This window comes from Gopherus evgoodei, chromosome 3 (assembly GCF_007399415.2).
Source record: "Gopherus evgoodei ecotype Sinaloan lineage chromosome 3, rGopEvg1_v1.p, whole genome shotgun sequence".
NCBI lineage: Eukaryota > Metazoa > Chordata > Testudines > Testudinidae > Gopherus > Gopherus evgoodei.
The window spans coordinates 66,163,343-66,182,702 of NC_044324.1; the positions used below are offsets into that span (position 1 = coordinate 66,163,343).

At 41.2% G+C, this 19,360-nt stretch overlaps 1 protein-coding gene across 3 annotated transcripts in view; it reads right to left on the reverse strand.

The window, feature by feature from the left end:
- Positions 1–8,954: 8,954 nt before the first annotated feature.
- Positions 8,955–19,360, reverse strand: part of ASRGL1 (asparaginase and isoaspartyl peptidase 1) — a 34,510-nt gene continuing 24,104 nt past the window's right edge. For 2 of the 3 annotated variants that reach the window (XM_030555695.1, XM_030555696.1), the window contains exons 6-7: positions 15,870–15,980; positions 8,955–12,564 (exon numbers count right to left, since the gene is read on the reverse strand). In XM_030555695.1, the coding sequence (XP_030411555.1) occupies positions 12,341–12,564; positions 15,870–15,980 (335 nt within the window). In that variant the 3' untranslated portion in view covers positions 8,955–12,340. The remainder of the gene's footprint in view (positions 12,565–15,869; positions 15,981–19,360) is intronic. The other variant, XM_030555697.1, reaches the window with a different exon arrangement.

Below are 19,360 nucleotides of genomic sequence, written 5' to 3' on the forward strand. Positions count from 1 at the left end.
TTAGCTAGCACAGGTTACAAAAGTAACCTAGACATGGCAGTCTGGGCTTTAGCACAAGTGAAGGGCCCAGGTACAAGTCCACAAGGGAGCCTGGCAACATACTCAGTTTGCTAGCCTGTGTCACCACATCTACACCGCTATCGTTATGCAGGCTATCTATATTAAAGTTTGCACAGTAGACCTATCTGAGCTGTAGTCACACCTTCACTGGCAAGGACATACCCTGAGCAAGCCCTAATATATCTGCAATCTCGGTGCCAGGCTGATGTAGCCTGCCTCTTTGCTCATCCACATATCCTTGATCCTGCTTTTTTTGTGAGGTCCACTGCCATCTATTTCCCTTCCCTTTTCTGGATTTACTCATTTCCTAGTATATTAGCTATTCTTCTGGGTCTCTGTGACAATGCTTGTGATTACAAAATTTGCTGTTTTCCACATATGTGGGTAGAGTGAGCTTAATTTAGCAGTCTTTTTTTACAGCACACTTTCCCACCTACCTATGTTATATCTCAAAGCAATATGGGATAGAACAATTCTTCTGAAGAGCCTGACATTGAGCATGCGGGCCCAAGTCTGATTTTACTTCCATTGGTGTGATTGTTAGACTTCAGTGGCAGTACTGTTGCTTTATCCTGGTGTAACCAAAATTTGAAATTTCACTGACAGCAAGTATTTATTATAGGAGAATATTAGGGGAGAAGCAAGCAAAATAGCCAGCGCCATTGAGCTTGTGCCAAGATTTATTTCAATGTCATTTGGAAATCACATCTGGGAGACTGAAATTCACACGCATGATCTCTTTTACTTCCCCCCCAAAGGAGAGTTAACTTATGAGTAGCTTAAAAAAAAAAAAAAAAATCAAACCCCAAACTCAACAAATTGGAAAAATTACCAATGACATAACAAAACACACACTATCTCAGTGGTCTTTTGCACTGCTTTTTTGTTCCTATGATCTTTTATTTCTACATTGTTTGTTTATTTAGAATGCAACCTCTTTCGAGCAGGAAACCTGTGACTATGAAGACTCTTAATCATCAAAGACCAGATTGTTTCTACAGGCACAGCCCTGAACAAAGGATGGCGTACCTCTGGAAGCTAAGGGGGAGATGTGAGCAGGCAATGCAGTTGTATGTCCAGACTCAATAAGCAGGCAGCCCACTGCAGAGCCCACACTCCACATTGCCAGCAGCACTGCTGTCAGATGACTAGGCCTGCATTCCCACAAATGCTCAATGACTAGGGGGTGGGAAGAGTGGATGTGCTGGCCTCTCCATCCCCAGAGCCCTGATTTGCTAGAGAACTAATAGGAAGCCCTACTCCTGACTTCCTGCTGCCAGCCCCCTTCCCATTAGAAGAGGGAAATGTTGCTTCAGAGAAGAGTGTAGCTCTGTTCTAGTAGAGATAGGTGATTAGTTATGGGACACCTGGTCAGATCCAGACCAATTGGCTGACTTGAAGAAAGCCCCAGGGCCTGGGCTGTAGGGCCATGCATGTGCTAGTGCTGCTGGTGGTTCAAAAGGCCACTGCATTGTAAACCCAGATCTGCACGACCCAGGCTTGTGGACTCAAGTGTTTCCAAGCCCATGCTTGAGTGTCCAGGTGGAATTGTAAACTTGGGCTTACCATTGCTGGACCTGGGTGTATTAGCCTTCTTACGTGTCCATACTGCATTAGACGGACCTTCTGACTGAGGTCTGCGGTTTGAGCTGTGTTTGCACTGCAAAATGACAGGGCTTTGGCCTGAGTCACAATGAGACTAGACACTGACTCATCCCCTTCCTCAGCAGGATCCAGGACTTGGGTCCTGAGTGCTTGCTGCCCCAAGTCGCATTGATTTGTATGGGGGCTCAAACCAGAGCCAAAGCCTGGGTTTAATGCACCGTGTCAACATACCCACACAAACATGACGTGCAAGCTGGGAGATCAGCCCAGGAAGCAGTCTGGGTGTCCAGCTACAACCAGCTTGGTGGCGCAATCCAGCTTCAGTGGAGAAAGCCTGGATCAGCACACTGGCCACAAGGATGGATGCTAGGAGATGCAGCAGAGACTGTGAGGAAGGGATTGGGGTTGGAGGGAAACTGGAAATGCTTGGCTACTAAAAATTCCCTAAGTTGAGCCTAATTGCCTAAAGCTCCAGAATGAGGACTGTGGTCAACAAATGTACTCACTAGCACAATGGAGCTTCCAACCACAAGTGTGAACCTTGTCTGCCCTGGAGAAAGCTCAGTCTTGAATAGTGTGGAGTTTGTTCATCAGTCTAAGGATCATCCCAAGCTTCACCCTCTTCCATTCCAAATGCAAGCTACACTTCTTCAACCTTGCCTTCTATAATATAAACACACAGCATATTTGAAAAACCATACAAAATGCTTCACTGCACATACATTTCCTCTCCTAGGAGAGGAATGAGGGAGAATGAATTACACATTACACATATTCATTACATTGCAGGCATTTAAAATGACCTGTGTTCTCTGGAGATCCCTATACTGTCCTGAACACCAGAGTATCTGACCACCTCCCAATTGTGCATTAAGCAAGTTTTTGCATTGTGTTTTAGGTGTACAATTGCTGAGAGAAGTTCACCATGTGTCAGCCATTTTCTGTTCCTTTTAATGACACTATGATTCTACCCATGCCACTATATTGGCTGATAATGGTATTAATCTGTATCTATGGCTACATCTACACTACAAGCTACGGGTGTGATTCAAACTCACCTGAAACTGATAGGAATGCACTCAGTTTAGCTAAGTGATGCCCTCCATTGGTTCTGTGGCTACACTGCTGTTTATACTCAGGCAAGCTGAGTGGGCCATGAGCAGGGGAAATCACACCGTTAGGCTAAGTCTACACTACAAGCTGTGTGGTGTAGTGATTCTGGGATAAATGCCTGCCTCTCCGGTGTAGAAGGGTTCTTCACCTCAAAGCCTGGAAAGTTGGGAAGGCCTCTCTAAGCTGGCAGCTCTGATCAAAATGTAACATTGGCATGTGAGGTAAGGCTGAGTTGTTATTCCTCTCTACTCCCATGCATAGGCATGTTGCCCAAGTCACAAGCTAGCCCTAACTACTCCACAAAATCATTGCTTCTTAATTAAAAATCCTGACATGAAGTACAGTCGAGGTGGCGGTGGGGTGTTGCTGAATCTAGCAAAGCTCCTCCTAAATCTGTAGAGCTCCATAGAGCTTCCACAGGGTTAGACTCAGACTTTAAAATCAGAAGAGACCATCATGCTCGTCTAGTCTGACCTTCTGCATATTGCAGGGCACAGAACCTCACCCCCCCCGTAATAGACCTCTGGCTGAGTTACTGAAGCCCCAAAATTATAGTTTAAAGGTTTCAAGTTACAGAGAATTCATACTAATTTAAACTTACAAGTGACCCTGTGCCCAATGCTGCAGAGGAAGTGAGGTGCATTCAGCAGGGCCACTACCGTTTTCTTCCACAAGGGCAGAAGACAACCTGGCCCTATACTCACATTGTTACTTTAAGATTTTTGCTTTTATCCTATGGGTTTTTAATGACATTCAAATGCACCATGGCTCCTTTTCTGATTAAAAGTTAAAAAAATTATATTTGCTATGTTCGTACAACAGTTTAACACACTCATCTTAAAATCCTTTGTAATTGCACAAGCAGCTGATAATGACCAGGAATATTCCATACTCATAGACTCATAGGTCCGAAGGGACCAATCTGATCATCTAGTCTGACCTCCTGCACAAGGCAGGCCTCTCCCACAAGCAATGAAGTATATCAGTGCTCCAAGATTACATCTACTCTTGGCCCATAATTGTCCACAAGCCACTAGATTCCACTCATCCTGTAACTCCTATCAAGATGTGGGTTAAAGTGCCAAGGATACTAAATACTATTGGCAACCCTACCATTTTGTATAAGCCACTTCAGCATCATGGCTTGCTTACCGTAGATAGGATATAGACAGAGAATTTAAAAACAGCATAGGAGTTGTTATTTTTATTCTGGTTATTTCACATGGGAACACATAGTTTGCTACCATACTATTAGTTGATCTAATTTCACAAAAAGTACAGGTCACAGCAGTGACTAAAAATGTACTCGTTATTAAATTACACAGTAATAATACACAATAGGTGTGGCTAACAACAAACCTTTATACATTTTTCTATGAAAGAATCTTGCTACAGGATTATTTTCCTTCACAAATACACTGTCAAACAGATTAACATGCTAAAATTATGTAGGAAAAAGGAAAAGATGAAGCTGTGGTCTAAAGCCCTTCACAAACTTAACCAAGTGCTTTAGACACAGTACAAATAAGCATGATTTTGTTAACAGAAACAACTGCATTTGTGGTGGCACAATCTGCTTTTATGACTTCGCTGCTTGGGAGAACTACTTTCCAGCTAATCAGCTTGAATTTCTCATCTATGTATTGATAAGGGTACCTATCACCTTCTTATCTAGGCAGTGAAGATCGCATGCTGTTATGTTTACTATTAATGAGGCTTGGTTTCCATCTTTACCATATTACTGCAAAAATATTATTCCCCCAGTTCAAACTAAAGTATAATGTTCTAAATTGTTTTTTATTTATCCAGGTTTACCATGTGTGAATTAAGTAAATTAAAGCTTCTTATTGTTAGCTTTCCCCCAAACCAGGGAACTACAGTTCCTTTGCATCCTCCTCTTTCCCCCTCCCTCAATGCATCTGGGGACTGGTGCCTAATAAGGTAGTCTTTTACCTTTATATTGTATTTAGAATCTCTGTTGGCAGTAACCAACAGTTGTTACCTATGCTGGGTGTTCAAAGGTGGTCAAAGCTCAGTTTTTAGTGGTTAGGTCTTCACCTCATCATCAATGGAACTGGCTGTCTCAGAGACTAGTTTATCTCCATGCCCACTCTCTTGTCCTGACACATGGCCTCTTTTAGCACAGCATTGAAGAATGCTAAGTAGGAGTCTGGGGAAACTTACACATGGCTACTGGCCTGTGATAGAATATATATCCCATCCTGTCTCTGAAAGGGTTAATGTGGGCCTGAGAGACCAGTCAACCCACCTGGTTGTACCTGAAAGGTAGGTAAGGCTTAATTAAAGCTGAAGCCCAGCTGGGGAAGGAACTGGGTGGTGATTATATATGCAGGAAGTCTGGAGCAGAAAAATAAAATATTCTATGTAGAAGCTACTAGAACACATTCAGCACGGAATGTGGAGGAGGAGGAAAATGCCAGTGAGGGAAGAAAGCTATTTATACAACAGCACATTACACCAGGGCAGAAAGATAATATATGGGTGTCATAAACAGATCGTTAAGGGTTAATGTCTCTTCTGCCTGTAAAGGGTTACAAGCAGGGAACTGGACACCTGACCAGAAGACCAGATTCTTTTAAATTTGGGTGGAGGGAAGCTTTTGTGTGTGTTCTTTGTCCGTTATGTGTTCTTCTCTCGGAGGGTCTGAGAGAGAGCAGACATCACTACAGGCTCTCTACGTTTCTTTTCAAATAGTAAGTAAAAACAGGCGGTTTAGGCTTTTTAATTGTTTTACTCTATTTGCAAGTGTGGATCTGGCTGGTTAACTTTTATATGTGTAGTTGCTGGGAATATTTTGATTTGTATTGGTACTGGGGGGAAAAGTCTCTTTCTGGTGTCTGTAAGCTATAGGACCCTGTAATATTTACATCTTGAAGTTACAGAGATAATTCTTTACTTTTTCCTTTCTTTTATTAAAAGATTAATTTTTAGAGAACCTGACTGTTTTTTTTTTCTTGTTTCCCTTGTTTTATTCCAGGGGATTGGGAATAACTCACCTGGACGGGTGGGGGAGACGGGAGGGAGGAGAGATAGAATCTCTCTCTGTTTTCCTTGAATCTGTTTGCCTCTTTGTGGAAGGGAAAGGAGATGCTTCTCTGTATGGTGATTTAAGAGGTTGAATCAGTATCTCTCACGATAGCCCAGGGAGGGAAATTCTGGGAGGGGGAAAGATGGGGGACTGGTTTATTTTTCGTTTTAAGAACCCAAGGGATCTGGGTTCTTGGGGTCCCCAGGGAAGGTTGGGGAGGTCAGAGTGCCCCAAAACACTATCAGATCTAAGCTGGTAATTAAGCTTAGAGGATTCAGGTGCTAGTATCTCATTTTCTGAACTCTAAGGTTCAGATCTGAGAGGGAATGCTATGACAAAGAGGGACAAATGAAGATGTATTATTTGCAGGCAATGAGAAATTTATAGCATTTGTGACAGAAGTGAATAATTGCACTTTACAGACAGGGAAGAAGATTGAAAGAATAACAAAAGCAGCAGGAAAGTATTTACATATGGGCCATCTCTCAGTAGACCACATTGATGCAAGTTTAAATGAATGTAGCAGTTTAAGCAATTGTTTCTAATGTTTTTGTTTTTTGTCTAGAACATAGTTTAACACCACATTGTCAGGTATTAAAGGAAACTGTAAATGGGTGTGGAGGAGACCTTGATGTGATACATGCACAAGAAACATGGTTAGTGAACTTATATTTAGACTTCCAGGATATGATGTAATCTGACATGACAGAAATAACTACAAATATAAAGACACTTCCTGCTCTAAAGGAAGGTCTTAGTTACATTGACATAGCTGTACAGAACATAAGTTAGCTGTCGAGATTCCTCTGCAGAATAGCACTGCCTTTGCACAAATCAGTAAGGCTTACAACCCACTTAAAAAAAAAACAACTAGACAATCTAGAATTGGAAGAGTCATTTAAGGGTATCAAAGGCCTGGATATTATTTGTGGAGATTTTAATAGCCATCATGAATTATGATGAAGCAGGAAAACTGATTATAACAACAAATGCCTGGAACAGTTCATTGAACTGCACAACCTGGTATTGCTCAACACTGGAGCACCTACTAGATTTAATTCTGTGCATAGAATCTTTTTATGTTTAGATCTGATAATTGCAAAAGGCAATACAGAATGTAAATGCAGCTGGGAAATCTATAGAGGCGCCAAGGTAATGTTGAAAACAATTAAGAAATTCCTACCTCGAGCAAACTGGGGACTCTAGCAGTAAGTATGCTGAATATCTAATATCCAATTGTATAAGTGATAATCTAGAGGAATTTCATGATAACACAATAAAGGGAGTTGCCCACCTAGCTATATGTAAAACATCAAACTGCCACAAACTCAGAAATCCAGTTCCCTAGTGGAATGAAGATTGTATATATTTCTTTAATTGCTGCTAGACAAATACGCAAACAAATATATACAAAGCAAACAATACAATGAATAGCAAGGACTTAATGAACTATAAAAGATGTAAAGCAGTGGCACAAAGAATTATTAAAAATGTAAAGAGTTGGGGAGAGTATTGTGAGAAAAAGAACAAAGATTCTAAGGTTTCAGAGACATAAACAAGTTGAAAGAATCAGAGGGGTAGCTGTGTTAGTCTGTATCCACAAAAACAATGAGGAGTCCAGTACCTGAAAGACTAACAGATTTATTTAAGCATAAGCTTTTGTGGGTAAAACACACTTCTGTAATGAGCCAGCCACTCCCAGTCCCTATTCAAGCCCAAATGAATGATGTTAAGTTTGCAAATGAATTATAGCTCTGCAGTTTCTCTTCAAAGTCTGTTTTTGAATTTTTTTGTTGAAGGATGGCTACTTTTAAATCTGATATTGAATGTCCAGGAAGATTGAAGTGTTCTCCTACTGGCTTTTGTATGTTACCATTCCTGACATCTGATTTGTGTCCATTTATTATTTTGTCTTTTAAATAGGGACTGGGAGGGGCTGGCTCACTACAAAAGCAATTGTCCCTCTCTTAGTATTGACACCTCCTCACCAATTATTTGGAGTGGACCACACCCACCCAGACTGAATTGGCCTTGTCATCACTGATTCTCCACTTGTAAGATAACTCCCTTCTCTTTATGTGCCAGTATATTTATGCTTGTATCTGTAATTTTCACTCCATGCATCTGAAGAAGTCGGTTTTGACCCATGAAAGCTTATGCTGAAATAAATCTGTTAGTCTTTAAGTTAAAAGACTGAATGGGATTGGAGTAAAAACAAAATGTATACATGGTCTTATAGTAAATGCTAACATGGACATTTCTAACTTAGGAAAAATGAATATTTTAGTAAAAGAGTTCCAAAAAGTTAGTAGTGATACAAAACAAAGAAAGGAGCTTGATGAACAAAAAATTTTTGCTGAAGAAAATTGTAAGGAATCACATGACAGGGTAGAATATAAAGATGTACTGAAGAACTCAAAAATGCTACAGGCAAAAGTAAAAATGCAGTATCTCAAGTAAGGCTAGCATATGTAATGCAATGCTAAGCACCTATTGAAATTATGGTATATATGGGTGTCATAAACAGATGGTTAAGGGTTAATGCCTCTTTTACCTATAAAGGGTTAAAAAGTTCACCTAGCTTAGCTAACACCTGACCAGAGGAACCAATGGGGGAACAAGATGTTTCAAAACGAAGGAGGGAAGTTTTTCCTTTGTTTAGAGTTTCAGTTTCAGCCGGAGTGTAAAAGATCAAGGAATCAGCCTCTTATCAGAGTAGTAAGTTTTAGAAAGGAATAAACAGGCTTATGTTTATTTCTTTGTAACCTGCCTTATGCAATTAGAAGTAGAATCAAGTTGGGTACTTTTTTTTTTGGGTAACTAAATTTGTGCCCAGGGGAACATCCTCTGTGTTTTGAATCTGTTGTCTGTGAGAGTAGCTGGTATGCTATTATCTCCTATACGGTTTTCTTTTACCTTTCTTTTCTTTAATTAAAAGCCTTTTTCTTAATACCTGATTGATTTTTCCTTGTTTTAAGATCCAAGGGATTGGATCTGGACTCACTAGGGATTGGTGAAGGAGTCTCTCAAGGCTACCCAGGGAGGGGAGGGTTTTTGGGGAAAAGGGAGTGATCCAGACAGTGAAAATTCTGGATGGTGGCAGTGATACCAGATCTAAGCTAGTAATTAAGCTTACAAGTGTCCATGCAGGTCCCCACATCTGTACCCTAAAGTTCAGAGTGGGGAAGGAACCGGAATACTAGCAGCAGAATTGAATCAAGCGGTGGTTATACTGATAGGAAAACCTGGCAAACTAAACAAAGACGTGATGCATGTAGATCTATCACATCCTGTGTGGGCAACATTATGAAAAGACTGATAAATGAGAGATTATAATTTCATTTTTTCCAAGTATGCTACTAAACTGTGTACAAAGTGGTTTCAGGAAAGGAAGATGCATAGTTGATTATATTGTAAGATTAGAAACAAATACAAAACAGATTTTGATAGCTGTCTTTTTGGACACTGAAAAACATATAACAACATGCTACAGAGGGAAGCTTCATGTATAAAGTAGCCACAGTTGGAGTAAGAGGAAGAATGTTTTGGTGGATAAGAGACTGCTTAAGTGGTAGAACCATACAAGTCAGGTGGTGGCAGGTTTGTCAAATATTTATAAAATTAACGAATGGCATTTCCCAGGGGAGTGTTATCAGGCCAAGCCTGCTTAACATTATTCTTAATGATCTCCCAGAGATTATACAGGCAGGAATAGTTAGGTATTAGTCTATTTGCAGATTACTGTGATATATGGGCCAAATATCGAAGACTTAAGATAGCTGTGGAGAGAACCAATGAAGCACTCAGGAATTTCAGAATGGGGAGATACTTGGGGATTTAGGTTCTCACTTGCCCAAACAAAGGGAATGATCTTCACCAAAAAGGAAGACTGGGGAAGAACAGAACCTCTCTCTCTATACAGAAAAAAAACATCAGTTCAAAATTTTACAGTCGTGAGTTATGTTCAATAAACTAACTTGGAAAGGTTATAGATAATCAGAAGCAACTGTAAAGATAGGATGAATTTGCTTAAAAGTATTGCTGGGAACAACTGGGGGTGCAGATAAGAACAAACTGTTGATGCTGTAAAGGGCATTATGGATACCAAGACTTAATTCAACTTCTAAAATCAACACAAAAAAGGAAGAAAATTCAGATCTGATCCAAGCCCAAGCTTTGTGAATAACACGTTGTGCGAGTATTAAGACTCTGGACTCTCATGTGTGCTGCAGGTAGCAACCTGAGAAATGCCTCTAAATTTAAGGTAGAAATTGTTAGATTTAGCCTTCTGAGCTAAGGTTAATGGAAATAGCAAAGATAAGAGTACTAAACAAATATACGAGGACAGTTGGGAATTAAGTAGAGACAAACTCCCACCTGCGAACAGGGCCAAAAGGTGGGTTAAAAAGGAACGTCTGGAAGAAATTAAAATCCTTAGTCATGGGAAATCAAACTATAGCACAATGGTTGTCTCCCCAGTTGTGGATTTGAAATTATATGATACAACAAAGCTAAGAGCAGAACCATCAAATACGACGGCTATAATTTACGAGTTTATATATGGCAAATGGGGTCTTCATTGCCAAACCTATATTGACTGCTCTAGAGATAATACAGTTTGGGAAAGGCCTTTTGTATCCCTGAATCTGAAATTAAGAGACCTATGAGACTATCCAATTTTGTGACCTGATATACCTGTCATAATGGCATAATGGTGATTAGAAAAGGAAGCCTCGGAAAACAGGACTGGTTCAATAAATTATTCCTAACTAAAGAGAGTACAGTTGGGTATACCTATCATAATAGCGTGGATTCCGGTGCATGCTGGGATACTGGGCAACAAAATGGCAGATAAAGCAGTGAAAAATGCCTTAAAATGAGGAGATTGACATAAAGAGTCCTCTGAGTATACAGGACTTTCAAAAGTTTGGTTAAGAGGGAATGTCAAGAACTATGGACTACAGAGAATAAAAGGACAAAGGTCCTATGAAATATGTCCTAAACTTGAGGATAACTTAATAGCTATGACAAGAAGAAGTGAAGTAGCTATACATTTAGAGGGCTAACAGGTCACTGTGACCTGAATGGTAATTTACTAAACAAGCACAAAAATTGGTTATGGAAACCTGCAAAGTCCAAGAAACAGTTAAGCATCTGCTGTGGCAATGCAGGGGCAGTTACATAGAAAGAAAAATTCTTTATGAAGAACTGAGATGCACCCAAGATGCACCCAAGGTGAAAGAATATAGTCTGAAAGAATTGGTGAGTACTGGGAAAGTGGGATAGTATTAAAAAAAGTGTTTGATTTTTTTTTTTTAAGGATACAGAACTGGGTGAGAGGATATAGATTTTGCTTATGCAAAAACTGCTGTAGGTGGCAGTCATAGCCTCATAGGCTGAGGCTGCTTTACCATAAAACAGGAAGCAGATAGAAAAAAGGAAGAAGGTGGTTTCAGGGAGAGAGAAAAGAATTTTGCATTCAAGAGTAGCAAGACCCTGAGGGTCGAGGAGGAAGTCTAGGAAGAATGTTGTCCTTGGACCCCTCTTATGGGTAGAGAAGTCTAGCAAGAGGCCAGGTGAGAAACAGTGCAGTCACTAGGACTGAAAAGGCTTCAGTGTGGTGAGCTCTGATAAAAGGGCAGGATCTGGACTTCCAGAAAGAGAGCTCTGGCAGGTGGTTAACTGAGGGACTGTGTAAGGGAAACTTAGGAAGGATGAAAAGTGAAGATGGGTTAAATTGTACACTTGGTGGTATGAGATTTACTGGCAGATTCCAGGGGGAAGATCTGGCTCTGAAAGGAGGGTGAATTTAGAGAGGTTGTGAGAGAGGCCTGTTGGCAGACTTGGTAGAAAGAAGTCCAGAGAGGCAGCAGAAGGAGTCTGACATGGTAGACTTCGGCTGCTGGTTGAAGGGTCCTTGGACTGGAACCTAGTGTAGTGGGAGGACCTGGGTTCCCCTGCCAGCCACCAGGGAAGATGGCATGAGACCCCTGATATAAGTGAAAACAGACTTAACAGCCCTGAGATAAGCAGCTTTAAGGACCACAGTAGGCCAGAATTGGGGCTGAAGACCTTTTGTAAGGACATTGGATTATCTGTTGGACTTCACTACCCTAAAAGGGGTGGGACCTGGCTGGAGAGGCTGAATCACAAGAAGAGGCAGATCACTACAAGGCTTAAGCAACTGTCTCTGCGGAGAGTGCTAGAAGAGAGCCAGCTGCGCCAGGCCCAGACATGAGGGGATGCTCTTCTACACACCTACACGCCATCTGGTTTTTGAAAGGACACCAGCCCTGGTGTTTTCTAGAGACATTTAATTGATCACTATATCCACATCCATCATCTTTAAGCCTAGTGCTTCTGAGTTCCAGTTTGCTTGTAAAATGTGGTGAATTCTGGGAATATTTAATAGAGGGTAAATCTTTTCAGAAAGATAACATCAATTTTCACTGCTCCCCATGAAGACTGAGATCTTTGTCCTGCCGTACTATCCACTTTTCTTCATCCCCAGAATTACTTGGATTCAAGTGCTTCTGCAACAGAGCTCGTATGTATCTCCCCTGTGTAAATGCCATACTGCAACTGGTCATCCTTCACTGTTGCCCAAGACATCTGCTTGGTGGAGAACCTTGCTGCCCAGTCCCCTGAATTGCTGACAACTATGACACCTCCTAATCCACCCACTCTTGTTTTCATATAATTCAATGCAGTGTCAGCAGCCTCCATCGGTGACATTCCTGAAAACAAGAACACAGAAGAGTGATGATCATGTAGTATCTGCTTCTGGTCCTATTGAAGTCAATGACAAAGTTCTCTTCAGACTTCACTCTGTGCAGAACCAGGCCCTCTATATTTCCTTTACTGAATGCCCAAGAAGTTACAAGTGCAATCGCTGGAAAATGCTTTGTTTATGGGAGGAATGTGAACCACTGCAAATAGCTTCTATGCTGTAGTAATACTGCAGAGACAGGGTTTATGAAGCTTCCCATTATTCTCAGGTTTTAGTCTTTTTGACTTAGCATATCTGGTGAACTTTGTAGTTCAGTGACACATAATAGGACATTTTTGAAGGGTGGTGGTGGTAACTGTTAGCAATCTGTAAACATGCCACTAGCAGCGCCCTGCCAGGGAATTTCTGTCTAATATACTTATGACTTGAACACTCACAATTAATTCCAGGAGGGACCATCAGATCATCTAGTCTGACCTCCTGTATATGACAGGCCACCAGCCTCCTTAGCACCCACTCAAAACCCAAGAAACAAAAGTAGACCAAAGTATCACAGCCCTCAGGAGATTAGACTATTATAAGCCACAGGCAGAGAATAGGAGGGACTGAAGTGCACCATGCCTGAGACCCCCGACAATGGCAGGGAAATGATTGAGATATACCCAGATAATCCTGGCAAGTGATCCACACCCAGAGGCTGCAGAGGAAGGCAACCCCCTCCCCCCAAAGGTCACTGCCTATTTGACTTGGGTGAAAATTCCTTCCCAACCCCATATATGGCAATCAGTTAGACATTGAGCATGTGAGGAAGAACCAGCCAGCCAAGACCCTAAGAGAGAATGCATGGAGAATTGAACTGAAACACCTACAAAGTTAGACCAATGAACCCTGAAGAGCTCAGAGTGTGAATTCTGTGTGTGATGAATTTTGGTAATGTGGACACTGATGCTACTGTGGGTGCAGCCACTGTGGGGAAGGATCTGCTTATCAGCCTTCATATTGTTACCGGACTATGCACTGATGACATCAACAGCCAAGATCCTTTACCACACTCAATCCCTACTAATGAGAGCACTTTCTAAACAGATTTAAGAACACTTTGTCCTATGCAGAAGTCTGTTAATAATTATGTCCTTGTTCATAAGCTGTAACCCTTCATTTGTCTCCAGAAATGCCGTAGTGCTTGGTCTTAATACTGTGAACTAAAGCAGCTGTGATGTTAAATTGTGTGTGTGTTTTATAAACTGACTATATGCATTAGCCCTCCTACAAACTTTTTGTGCAAAAAACCCCTATAAAATAGAAAACTATTCACAATCTTTGCCACTGCACGATGGGAATCCATTCTCTAACACTGTGGCAAAATCTTGACTACTGAAGTCAATGGGAGTTTTGCCACTGACTTCAACAGGATCAGGATTTCACCCCGTGACTTTTCACCAAGGCAACAGCTGCCACCATAAGGCAGAAATTCCAATAGCTGTTAAAAGATTTTTTCTGAACAAGTCATAGATTATACATGACAAGAAGAACTTACGTGAACTTGCAATACTTGGCACCCAGAAAAATGGAGGAAACTAAACAAACACACTGCTCAAAACGTTCCTTCAAATATTGAGGAAACAGAAATATGACTCTCCCCAAATGGAAGATGTTAAGGGAGAGCCAGCCATTCTTAACACTTCATGGATGCATTATATGCAACACTGGTATTTTAAGACACTTGTTTCCTATTTTTAGTAGTCTAAATCCTATTTTCAAAAATAAATCAAGCATTTAGGAGCCTATATCACACTGACTTTCAATGACATATAGGCTCTTAAGTCACATAGAAAATTTTTCCCTAAGTGTGTGCACAGGCTTATTTTACGGTTTTAAATATTCTGCTTCTGTTGGCAGCTCAAGTGCTCAAAGTAGAAATAATGATAGGAGTGAGTTTTGGCCCTTTCTTGAAATGCTGAGGAATTGCTAATTTGCTGGGGTCTTTGACTGGAAGCTAGGTTGCTCCTCAACATTTCAGGGAAGGCTGAATAGCGGCAAACTAACAATGAGAGGATTTCTACACGTTAAGAAATTTAGAAATATGTTTAAAAAGGGTTTTATTGTGATTCTCCTCTCAGGCTGGTGTAAATCAGGTGTAACTCCATTGTTTTCAATGGAGTTACTCCAATGTAAAATCAGGTATGTGAGAAAAGAACCTGGCTCAATTCTTTATGGTAAATTTAAGATTGGGAGGTCATTTATGAAAGGAATGAACTCCAATGAAATAGGACTGTGAGGTGGGGCTGTGGCATGTCAGGGCTTTGGGGAATAATCTGTATGGAGTATTATATTTTATACTGATATTTTCTCTTGGCTCTGCTAAGAATGAACCATGACTAGCATATGTTGGGACCACAAAACATGTAGCAGTTACAGATCTCTCAGCTGCTACTTGCCTTCTTGTTTCACATTTCTCTTATGATTAGGAATGTAAATGAAAAATTGTTTACTGTAGTTCCTATTCTGGTAAGCGTATCAAAAGTTATTGCTCATTAATACTTGCAAACCATAGCTTTCTAAAATTAGCAGTGATGTCTACATTAATGGTTCTGTAACTGCAGTACAAGTATGTTGTCTGACTGTTTACAAGGTTTGGATGACATCCTAACTAATGAAGGTAAAGCTGTAAAGAGTCATCCACAGTTAGATTGTGTTACAGTCAGATGAGACGCCCCATGCCAGCTGTTTACCACATATGCACCTGGTCTACTTAACATACAGTTTAGTACACTTTCCAAAACAAAACTAAAATGCCGTCCTATGAATTCCTTTTTGAACGGAGAGGAAAACGGTTGTAAAATTTCTGTTGCTACAAGCAATTCAGCCCTATGAATTGTTATAGCCTATGGAGTCTCTAAGCTTCTTGTGTTATACTTTCCTTTATTTGTACTCTTTGTTTTTACTAAGTTGCTTGCATTTGCATTTTTCCAATTCTCTGCTTATGAAATTACTTACAAATTGTAAAAAAATCTTCAGTTAAACTTAAAATAATTTATATGAATGATATTTTATGATGCTGTATCTAAAACATAATGGAACAAAAATATCCACACTACTTGATATTCAAAGAACACAGTTGGAATTTATTTGTTTTGCACTTTTAGTCCTGCTATTGTGTGTGTGTGTTTTGAGATAATCCAACCAAAAATGGCCAGGAAACAGTTTTTTAGGGGGAGACGACAGGAACTGCATTGCTAAGAGTATAATTTACATAAACTAATTAGTTCCAGTATTACTTTCCTTCATCTTACTGGAAAGTTTAGATTGTACCTTGTTCCATGTGATAGAGAATAAGTCGGGCTAGGACCACTTTCATCATGCTTTCTCCATGTCCTGTGGTAGAGATGGCACCAACATGGTTATCAGCATAGCCTCCACTTCCTGCTCAAAGAAAAAGTATGACACTAAAGCTTTAGAGCAAAAAGAGATTTACAAGCAATGCATGATTTCAAATCACAGGCCAATTTCTAAAGTTCTGGAGGTCCTGTTGCTTCTAGGGACAAAAAGCTGAAAGTTCATGTGTGACATCTTTGTTTCTGATTTCTTCCTGAAAGTTTCAACAGCAGCGTGAGAAGTCAGGCACAGCTGGAAGAGGTTGGTTGCCAAGTTATAGGGTTGGAAAGATAATGGCATAATGGTGAATCTGATGTTGGAATAGGAAGGAGTGAGCATTAATAGTAGCCAGATCAAAAGTAGGTAGATAGAGGAGAGGCATGCAGGAAAGACAAAAGTGGAAAGGCAGGTAGGGTGATGGTGGGGAAAATGGGAAGCCAGAAGTGGAGGATGTGAGGCAGCTAGACCTGCACTGATGACTGACTGGCTAGGGAGGTGCACTGCAGGAATGTGCTGACCAATAGGCAGCAGAGAGGTGGTAAGAGCCAGCCAGGTAGCAGCACTAAAATTCTACTGTGACAGAGCATGGGAGAAAAGCCCAAACAGGAGAGCTGCTTCCAAGTTACCTTTGTAAATTCAAAAGGCTGCACTGACCCAGAAGTGCAGCAAACCGCTGATGTCAGAAGACCTCCAGGTGCCATCATTTAAGCAACAGGTGTTTGTGCCTCTCCATGGGTCACTAAAATCAACACCAAAGTTAAGGTCCTACAACTACCTGATATCCCAACTCTCACCTAAAACAACCACTCACTGAACTGTTTGACTTAAAAAACAATCTAGTGCTCATGAATGGTGCAATTAATAGTTACAATGTCAGGAGCCATGGAAAACAAATTCAAATTATTTTTTGCTTATACTTTTAAAATTCTTTGAATTTAAAAACAAAAGTAGAAAATCTTGCTGGGACAGTGTACCCCACAAGGCGTTATGGGGTGGGGGTGCTCATAAATGTATGTATGATATAACTGGAATAGGGTTTTGCTATATGTAAGGTTATGATCTACTGGTTATGTTCATTCTAGTTGTAAGCAGGCACCATTTGTGTGTTCAAAGTTATGAACATTTGGCTGTATAATTGCTTGATTTTTAAGTAGTCTTAGTTAAAACATTTGGTCACTTCTTGGGAAAGGAATGTGCAAGTTAAGTGCTCAATCCAGAAGCACTTAGACAAAAGAGCTTGGAAGGCTCCAATCCACGTAAGAAGTCTTCCTGGAGACATACAAGATACCATGTGTAAATTGGCTTCCTCCTGTGAAGACTGAGTCATGAATGGACATGTGACTTGCCCAGGTGACTCCAGAACTCCATCTTGGAGCTGGACTTTGCATAGGAGTGAGGAAGGGGATCTCCACCCACAAAAGAGAGTCTATTTAAACCCATGAAAGACCCCTCCATTTTGTCTTCAGCTGGCTAAAGAAGGAGCCTCTCCACCACCCCAGGATACTTAAAGGAAACTGGAACAAAGGATAGTAACTACAAGGGGGTGTGTGAGTGATTGCTGGACCCAGGCTAAAAGGAGATTAGCCTATAAAAAGGGAGCATTCTGGAACTGGTGAGGATCCTATCTGTATTTAGTTTGACTAGACATAGATTTGTGCATTTTATTTTATTTTGTTTGGTAACTTACTTTGTTCTGTCTGTTACTACTTGGAACCACTTAAATCTTACTTTCTGTATTTAATAAAATCACTTTTTACTTATTAATTAACTCAGAGTATGTATTAACACCTGGGGGAGCAAACAACTGTGCGTATCTCTCTCTGTGTTAGAGGGCCAACAATTTGAGTTTTACCTGTCCCAAAGCTGCAGGTTTGCCAGAAAACAGCTCACAGAAGTGTGCTTGGCATCTGGGTGCTAAAGGCAAGCACACTTCTGTGAGCTGTTTTCTGGCAAACCTGCAGCTTTGGGGCAGGTAATTCAAACTCTGGGTCTTTGCTGAAGTAGAAAAGAGTGTCTGACTCAGCAAGACAGGGTGCTGAAGTCCTGAGCTGGCAGGGAAAACAGGGATAGAAGTAGTCTTGGCACATCGGTTGGCAGCTCCCAAGGGGGTTTTTGTGATCCAACCTGTCACACTTGCATTCAGAAGAGACAGTTTCAAGCATGCTCCTTTTTATGAATGTTGTGCCTCCCCCGAAAAATGAACCTTAAAAAAGCCACACACTGATGATGCTCCTGAAGAGAAAAAAAAGTCCTGGCAGATCATATTTTAAACGGAAAACTCCCTGTAGGCCCCTTGAAGGCCACACATTTGGTGCCTTATTCCTGTAGACCACAGGGGAGACACAGGAGAATGATGTGGGTAAGTACATCACCCTTGCCAAGCATTAGGAGACTGGTTAGGGGCCTTAACATGTTGTTCAGGGGTCAACCAAAATCTCTCCCCCTCCTGCAATCCTATTTAGGCTAACATCTGCCAAGCCTAATAAGGCTCTTTTTGAATGCAGATGTGTTTTGAGGGATCCCACTGAGACAATTTAAGGCAGATCAATCCCCAGCTAGTGTCCAAAGACTTGTGAGGGGTGGGCCTTGATGCACCTCCTGTATAGCACAGAGTGATGAACCTGAGGTCCTCAAGAAGTAGAATGCTCTCAGGCTACTGACCCCCCCTTCCCATCATACCACTACTTCATTCCGTGCCCCCTTATCCACTGGCTCCCTTCTCTACCATTCTCTATGCTAGTCATCTCCATTGTATCTGCTAAGGAAGTTATTTGCCATGGGCCTTTTGGAGGTGCATAGGATAGGAATACTACAGGTAGTATGGACTTTAGGATGGGGGAGCAGCAGAGAGTGAAAGGCTTTCCTCCTTCCCACCCAAAAAGGGATACTCAAGTTCCCTCCTTTGATTAAATCTGGACCTCCCAGAAGATCCAATATGCATTGAAAACGTTGCCATAGTTTATTCTGCAACTCCTTCCCCTCCACTCAAGAATCCTGCATGCATAATAGGAGTGCTGGATGGTTACAAGAGGTTTGTTCTTTGGGGTATCTGAGAAGTGAGTATTTTGTCAATTACTAGGAAGAAACACGCTAGTTACTATTGCACCAAATGGTTCTCAGCTTCATTCTTTTTCTTTTAATACTAGCTCCAAAATGCAGAAGCCAGGAAGATCTATCTGATGGGGCAGAAAAGCTCCACACCAGCATGGTTAAGGACAGCCACTTTGCTATAACTGCAGCCAATACCAAGCCTGGAGGGGGAATTATAGGAGAGCCTGGCTCAGTTGAGTCGTGGCCAGTCAGGAAGGAGGACAGTTCTCTGCCTGAAGGGAGCTCTGCTTGCAGAGTTACAGAAGGAAGGATGGGCCTGCTAGCTGGAGAAGCAGTTGGATCCCAGGAGCGAGTAAGAGATTGTGGTGGGAAACAAG